The following is an 8,608-nucleotide window of genomic DNA, read 5'->3' as shown; positions in this document are numbered from 1 at the left end:
GTTCTGGGGAGGATTTTCCAGGCTCTTGGTCTTATATCACCTCCTTTTCTTCCTTCTGCCCGGTCCTCACCTCCCCTCTTCCTTTTCTTTCATCATTACTGGCACATGTCCCAGAATTCCCTGTGCCTCTTCAGTGCAAAGACATAGGTTGGTTACCAAACGACCTGTTTGCTCAGGCATTTTCAGAAGAACGGAAGCTGCTCAGAAAGATTTTTTTCCAGCTTTGAAAACTCCTGCTTAGGGTGATATGGTTTCTTACCTGCAAAGCAGGGTAAGACAGCACGGTTCCTGTAAGAGTAACCAAAGCATAGTCTATCCCTGGAACTGTTCAAAGCACTCTACGCGTACTAACTTCATGGCACTCAGTAGGTTTTATTATTTCTCTGTTTACTGGATGAGGGAACTGAAGCACAGATTAATGTGAATTTGTCATGATGCAGATACAAATGGGTGGAGTCAATTTCATTCTGTACGCCACCAGATCGTACCACCTTGCAGACTTGAGTCTATGCTCCATTGCCTCACTGGCTCCTGGGCTACTTTATTTCACCGAGTCTCACTTTTTTCATCTTTAGGGTGAAATGAGTGGAGATAAAACTTAACTACCATACTGTTGACAGTTTAGCTATGAACTGCCCAAGCCTTCAGTGGTTTGCTTTCCTGAATATATGCCTCAAACCTCCCATTTTCCAAGGAAATAAAAGCTTACAAATGTCTTTGCTAGAGAGCCATTCTTAACACTGAGACTGAGGATATATTGGTTATATTTGACAATATCACAAGTACTAAGGAAGACATCTTTCTTCTCTCCAATCGCCTTTACTTTCTCAGAGTTTTACTGACAAGGACAGAATTGCCATAGAAGCTGGCACTCCCATTACAGGGTCTATAGCCTTCTCAACAGATAAGGAAGGTCCCTTGCTGTAACCCGCTGAGTCTGATGGGCTTGGGAGAAGTCTTGCAGAAATTCAGTTTCTGATTATAAAAATATCTCTCCCCTCTCTCTCTCTCTTCTAGTGGTTAGCCATTCCAGCCTTGGCCTGGAAGTTCCAACACCCATTGAGGCTTTGGTAATGGTCACGCCTACAAGGCGGGGCTGAGGGAGGACGCTGAAGATCCAGGATCAAGAGGACAGGCTTCTCTTGGTTCCAGGACCCTGGATGCTGGAGGTATACTAAGCAGAGTTCTCCAGAGAACACCGCCAGACTGCACCATACCTTTGCCAGACCCTGCAACCTATCCCTTCATTTGTAAGTTACCCCACAAAATAAACCTCCCATTTAACTACCTGGAGTGGCCTTAATTTCACCAATACTCTCTCTCTCTCTTTCATTTTAAGACAAGGTCTCTATATGTAGTCCAAGCTATCTTGGAACTCCCTACTTAGACCAGGCAGGCCACAAACTCACAGAGGTCTTCCAGCCTTTACCTTTAAGTGATCGGATTACGAGCATGCGCCACCACACCCAGACCGCAGCATTTCTTGATATCCCATATACAAGCATCAGAAAAATGAAAATAAAGAGTTGTGAGTGGTTTCCTTAATGAGCTTTTTCAATCACATTTTGTTTTATCTCAAATAAATTCCCCATCTCTTTGATCCCTGAAGGCCTCTCATTTGCTATCTTAATTTGTATTAAAGCATTTTTAAATTAGCTTAATATTTTTAACATTTAGAACTTTTTTACATGTCTATGTTTAGCCTGAAGATAGCCACATTTTAAGTGGAAAAATCTGAAGAAGTATCTTGGAAAAATTCCTAGTTTCTAAATGTTTAAAGGGACATATCTTATATCCACATTAAAGTGAATGACTGTGGGGTCAGTAATCAATGAGTAATAGCACAGTGCTGGATGTGTCCTGTTCTCTTTCACTTCTTTATTTACAAAGAAGCTATCAGAGCATTTTTGTGTACATGCTTCTATTCTTTAGGTCACTTTGTACAAAACTGCCCTCAGAGCATTTCATTAAAGTAAATACATTCAAGAAATAACATTAGTATGCATATTAATTTGTTCTATATGTACTTTCTTAGCCATAGACATACTTACTCATTTAACATATAAATACATAAATCTTAATAATTTGGTGTATTTCCTTATATATATCTGACTGTTTTTGAGTTCTATAAAGCATTGTATGTGAAGAGTAAGATATTTACCAATAAATTTCATATAAATCCTGTCTTTCTTTACTCATGTTTTGTTATGTATTATGTATATTTTCATATTACCTGCTCATCTTGGACAATTGGTACACATTTCATGGTGATTTTTGCTATTGGTGCTATAGTTGCCCTGGATAAGCATATTAGAAAACTTATACAGCACCGCCAAAGTTGAAATAAATGTCTATCAGTGGAATAGAACAAATAATGATGGGAAAATAAAGGAAAGTTAGAAAGAATAAATTGTGAAAAGTATCAATCAGGACTATATTTTAAAGGTAACTTAAGGGCCCTGGATATAAACTTATCTTTTTAAAGTCATATTATTATGTAGTACAACATTTCCAATTAAGTATATATTTGTGCCCATAAATATTTCATATGTGATGAACATTTTCTGCCAAAAAAGTTGAAATTGCAAAGCATAGATTCAAAATAGAATTTTCCTCTAGCATCATCAATTACTGGTCTCCTCTTAAATTTAGTACACTTCATATTTGTATTGCTGCATGGCTGACCTCAGAGGACAGTCAGAAAAGTCATTTGTCTATTCTAACGTCTGGAGAGCTTCTGTAGTTATCTGTTGAACACATGAACAGAACAAGACAACACAGCCACTTCTTTGACAGATTTTCTTTTTGTTTGTTTGCTTTTTGCTTAAGAAAATTTTAAAGATTATTTTCTACATTTAAAACCTGTTTTACTTGTTCTTTATTCTGTTTGGATTCTATATGTATTTTATTATACTTTAAATGTTTACTTCCTTCTTTTCCAGTTTTATGAGATCAGAATTTCAGTAAAATTATATGTGCTACAACTGTTATTTGCATCTCAGTTAATTCCACAAATACCCTTTAGATATACTGAATTTAAGAAAAGCATGTTTTTTGTTAAGTGATATCAACAACAGCTCTTAAGGGTTAGTTTCCTTCATGTAGTTTTGGAGTACTTTATTCTAGCTTTAAAATCAGATTAACTGTGGTCCAACCAAATCTCTTCTGTGCAATAACAGTAGAATCTTGCACAAATGAGTTAAACTTTGACTTTGTTTTCCTAAATCTTTAGAGATGAGGTTAATAATGCTTATGTCACAGAGCTGTATAAGAATTAAACAACAGCCTCTGTTTCGTAAATGCTGTTCCTTCAACCTGACTTTGTTTCCTCTTGTTTTTAATGTGGTGGTTCAACCTAAAATGGGAGAATGGCATCTTGCAAGTAAGTAGTAGTGGAATATTTTAAGCACTGGTCTGCAATTATGTAAGTAAATGGAAGAAGTGCAAGGAGGATATTGATGGCTTGCTTTTCCTCAGCAGAGCTGCGTTAAACATAAAGGGGAGTCATTTTATTGAATAATAAAAGCCTGACAATCACTGTGATTGGCTGGCGGCCATTACTGCAGTGCAATTCTAAACAGCTTGTTTTCCAAAGTTCTTCTTGAATAACTCTCTCTAAACCCAGACGTTGCCTGGCCTGATCTGAAGCTCCCAAACTCATTTTTAAAGTGAAGTTGTTCACATTCCAGTATCTCTGTAAGTGAGGGGAAAATATGTGCATTAGAACTGACTTCTTTTTAATGTATTTGGATCTCGGTATTTTGAAGAAATGGAAAATTTAACAAACTCAGGTTGAAATAGCATAATTCATGAGACATGGAAGAAAACAGCCACGTTTGCAGGGATCTATTAAAAACGAAACAAAATAAAACAGAAGAACGAAGAGCAACATGGTCTCAGCACAAACCACAACATTTGTTCTGCATTATCCAGATGAAAATTCAGCAGCTTCTGCACAGAACTTAAGGCCTCTTAAGTTCTTCTGGAATCCACTCTGATGCACTCATCTGTCCCTGTCAGCATTTTGAATCCTCTCTGGAAAGTGTGAATAATAAGTGGGTCCAGTTGGCAATTTACCAAGATAAATACTTAATGATTTTAATGGCTATTTTAAATATCTGTTGTTTAAATTATGGGTTAATACTTTATTTGATCAGTGAAGTCTGCCCAGGATGTTGGAGAAGCATTTGCTGCTAGGCTCTCCATAATGAATGCATACTTAAATGTCAAAACTGTCCAGGTTAGATTCTTCCCTATGCAGACATTTTATCTTAAACGTCAACGTTGGAAAGAGTGAGATAAAGATCAGAGCAGAAACGTGAGAGCCAAGGAACTGTATTTATTTTCATTTTAAAACGCAGACGTGGCAATTAATTTTGTGAAATCCAGAGTCAAAGCAACACAGAGAAATGGTTTTGATATGAATATTGCATGAATGATGAAGAAAAATTAATGCGTTGCAGAGCCCAGAAAGCTGATTCTGCAACAGGCAGCAGCAGAAGAATCCCAAAGCAGTCGGTGATTGGCTGATGGAATCTTTGTTCCAAAGGCAGGCATCCCGCAGCAGATGCTGGGTGAACTCCCTGTTTCGCCTCCACCTTCCAAAGCACTGCTCAGTCTCCTGGCTCATGCCTGAGCTTAGGCTGCCTTCTGGTAAGTGGCGCACATCTCCCCCTCTCGACCAGCCGCCAGGTGCCTGCTGCCGGGCAAGCACTCACACAATGGACTCACTTGTTTCCCTGTCTCCTCTCCGTGGACTTGCAGCCTGAGAAAACAACTTGCAGGAGTCAAGAAGGACCCTGCCTGGAGCGTGGACTCGAAGAGCCTTCCAGACAGGTCGAAGCTAATGTTCACGCAGACAAAACAAACAATGCCCAGCCCACGAAAGAATAAATTATTCACATCCACGCCCCCGCCCAGCACCACCCAACAAGCAAAAGAAAAAATAGGATGGGAATTTTCCAAATAAAAGATTTTGTTTTCTCTTTCAAATGGGGGATACCCTAAGACAGCCAAAGGGATTGACGTTGGCTTTGCAGTGACAACGCCCCCCGCATCGCCTAGCACGAATCCAGGTTCCCTGAGAGCCACAAGGTGGGAAACAGACCTAGGGGGAGGAAGTGACATAGGCAAAGCAGTTTAGAAGAAATAGGAACTTCGAGATCGAAAGAACAAAACGATCGAGTTTTAAACCGGGCTCGAAGAGTGAAACTTGGGGAGAGGAAAGGACAGGAGCTCTCCGCAGGAAACTACCTGGAGATGAAAGCCGAAAAATAAGGAAGTGGCAAGCGGCAACTTTGCAGTGGACAGCAAGTTGTGTACCCTGCGAGGCCTCTGCTGAACATCCCTAAGCTGCCCTTTCTGGCGGGGCGCCCGCAGCATCAGCACCAGCGGCGGTACCAGCAGTAGCAGCAGCGGCAGCGGCGGCGGCAGCTGCGCGCCTCCGGCCCGCCCCGCGCGGTCCCCGCTAGCCCGCGCCCTGCCCGTCTGCGTGTGCGTGTGCGTGCGCTCAGCCCAGCGTGAGCGGCACCTGCTAGTCCCGGCACGCCGAGGAGGCCGCCTCGCCCGGCTCCCACCGCCGTGCCCGCCGGAGCGGCGCAGAGGGCTTCGAAGGCTCCGAGGTCGCCCAAGCAGCCGCGGTACCCTCGCCGCCAGCAAGTCCGCCTGGCTCCGAGTCACGTGTCAGTGCCCGAGGCAGAGACTGAGAAAAAAACGCGCTTCATTCCTTCTTCCACCGCCATACTGTATTTTCCTAAATCTCATTTTTATTCCAACATTTTACTCCCGCTCGGTGAGTACCTTCTCAGTGGCATTCTTGTCCTATTCTTTTTTTTTGTCCTTTTTTTTGTTTTTGTTTTTGTTTTTTTTTTTCTTCTTTTTTTTTTCTTCCCACTTCTTTGATTATTGTTTGTATTTGGGAAAGCTGACGAGCATGGTCTTAAGCCTTTTCCTGAATCAAGTTTTCCTAGCATGCGATGGTTCTCTAGACAAGGCGCTGTGTCTGGGAGTCCGCGGTAGCTGTGCCCGCTGCGAGCGGCTCCCAAGTCCAGCAAAATGTGCAACTGGTTTTATGGAAAAAGCGTTGTGAAGTATGATGCCTATTTTTTTCCCTTTGTAAAGATAAGAAAGCATGTTTCTAACTCTTTTTTACATACTCTTTTTCCGATTACATTTTTGTGTAGGTGGGATTTTACAGCAGTATTCACAAGTTTGTCGTCTTGCAATTCGGTGCGCACCACTGAGCAAAGACATTAATTTTGCATTTTTATGACCTTTTTGGAAGCCTGTGAGAAATATTTCGTTTTTTCCCCTCCTGTTTTTGATATCAGTTGATAACATGAAACTTTTCTTGCAGCTAGTTAATGGGATTATTTTTAAGCAAATGCTTTTTTCCTCCTTTACATTAACTGTGACTTTTGCACATTTGACTTTTTTATTTAAAAAAACCGAGATAATTTTATGATAGATATCCTGATATCTATATCTATATTATCCCTTCTTCCTCCTTCTCCCCTCCCCGTAAATCAATTTTCAAATGATGGCAGTGGAAGGTTTTTCTGGAAAAAAAAAAAAAAATGAAGTGCGGTTTGGTTTCCTTGTCAACGGAGGATGAAGTGAACAGCACAACAGCTCGCAGAGAGCAGGTACTTGGCCCCCTCGGTGGCGTTCCCCGGGTGTGTGATGGCAACGCTGGCCAAGAAGTCTGTGTGCGCGCGTGTGTGCGTGTGCGAGGGTGTGTGCGCGTGTGCGCGCCGGTTCCGAGCTGTGTCCGAGCCCGCGATGGGGAAAGCCGCGCCAGGAGCCAGAACCGAAGTGCTCTCCGGGCCGCGATTGTTTTGAAGGTGCGCGCAACCCCCTCCCCCGGCGGCGCCTAGGTTGTGCAGGCTGCAGGGGCCACAGCGCCACGGGCGGTCCGGCAAGTTGGCCTGAGCCACCCGCAGCGCCGGAAGCAGAGGGCCCCGCGGGGCGCTGGCCGTGGGGCGGTCGGGCCCTCCGGGCGCTGGAGACGGAGAGGTGAAGGGGCGGGGACCGCGGGCGCCCGGAGCTGGCTGCTGGCCAGGCGGCGGGAGCTGGAGGTTTCTAGGATGGCAGCAGTCCCTGAGCGCCGCACTCTCGCCTCCGCGCCCCGCGTGAGCAGGGCTTCGGGTCCTTCCCAGCCGCCTCCGCTGCCTCCAGCGGGTTTACCTTCTTCAGTGCTGTCTTTCTCATGCTTTCCCGGAGGTGTTGCGTTGGTTTTAAGCCCTTGCTGGTGTCGTCCGAGGAGAGGGAATGGTCACTTGTACCGGTGCTCACTTGGGTTTAATGAGACGACGCCTAGAAGGTACAAAATTAGCCTTTCTTAATTTTAAATAGACAATGTTTCTCTCTTCTTACCCACCGGATACCGGTTGTGTAGACGTCCCCCTCCCCCCAGGCCAGAGGACAGGGTAGGGCAAAGGGTTACTGAAGGTGGCCACTGCTGTGGGTGCTGAAGTACTCAGTGTTGAATGCTTTCAAAGGTGTTTCGGTGTCCTGTTGCATGCATCTGGTAAACCCAGAAATACTTTTCATTAATATCGCATTGTCTGACAATAAAAAGCCCTTTCGCTACTTGTCACACGAACAGAATCTGTCCCCAAATAAACACAGGGAAGACAGACTGAATCTTCAAATCTGGAGAGGAATTAGCAGCAATTGAATAGGTTTTTTTGAACCTTTCATTTTCTTCCTTTTCCCACCCTAAATGAGAAGTTCAGTGTTAAATTTTTCATGCACACTCTTTGGGTTATGATAAAATAAACTTAAATGAAATTACTTTTCACCTCACTAAGTTTTCTTCTATGTTAACTAAAAATAAATAAATAAATAAATAAATAAATAAATAAATAAATAAATATAAAAACTAATCTTGAGAAAACAGAAGGACCTACAGCTAAAAGATGAATAACTTATTTTATAGGATTTTCAAGTGAATGTTTCATTGAATCTCTGTATGCACAGCTAGTGACGTGAAAAGTTTGGTGTTTTGTGTTTTATGCTCCGCAGTGAAAGAATATAGACTCCAAAGGAAGTTTAAAATGCACTGCACTGTCTAGGAAGATATGCATACTTGTGTCACATTTCTCTAACTCTTAAGATCTTTGCAAGTTGCATATGTGTGCGGTTGCTTTTTTATTTATTTATCTACCTACTTACTCCCTTACTATTGTGCAGTCAGGCAGCTTTTCATTAAGAAGTCTCATTGCATCTTTGAATGAGGAAAAGATCATTTTGCAATCAGCAAACAACAGTCTTTATTGCTTGAAGTGCATAGTTCTAAAATTTGAAGCTCGTATTATGACTCTAAAGCTAAATATAGAATTTCTTCCCTCGTACAGTGAGGTCATTGCTCAAACATGGCCTTTCATGTGGTTCAGGCAGCAAACAAAAAATACTTTGAAAACTCATTTACAATACCCTATGCTTTTTTAAAAAATATTTTAAATCATGTTGTTTTACATATGTAGAACTTTTCACTTAAAATGATGTACGAGGATATACCTTTTGTAGGTCTTATGCATGATAATTTTTTTAGTTCTTTGAAAATCAATTCAAAACAAACAGGCAGAGCAAGGAAGAAAGAATAAGT

At 42.2% G+C, this 8,608-nt stretch overlaps 1 protein-coding gene across 8 annotated transcripts in view; it reads left to right on the top strand.

Annotated features, from left to right (window-relative positions):
- Positions 1 to 4,594: 4,594 nt before the first annotated feature.
- The window catches only part of Ralyl (RALY RNA binding protein like), a 669,774-nt gene continuing 665,760 nt past the window's right edge, over positions 4,595 to 8,608 (top strand). For 2 of the 8 annotated variants that reach the window (XM_036177969.1, XM_036177964.1), the window contains exon 1: positions 6,656 to 7,321. In XM_036177969.1, coding sequence (XP_036033862.1) covers positions 7,270 to 7,321 — 52 coding nt within the window. In that variant the 5' untranslated portion in view covers positions 6,656 to 7,269. The other 6 variants (XM_036177968.1, XM_036177971.1, XM_036177966.1 and 3 more) reach the window with 6 other exon arrangements.

This window comes from Onychomys torridus, chromosome 2 (genome assembly GCF_903995425.1).
Source record: "Onychomys torridus chromosome 2, mOncTor1.1, whole genome shotgun sequence".
Taxonomy (NCBI): Eukaryota; Metazoa; Chordata; class Mammalia; order Rodentia; family Cricetidae; genus Onychomys; species Onychomys torridus.
The sequence above is the reverse complement of the archived record's forward strand: the minus strand, read 5'-3'. Positions and strand labels throughout refer to the sequence as shown.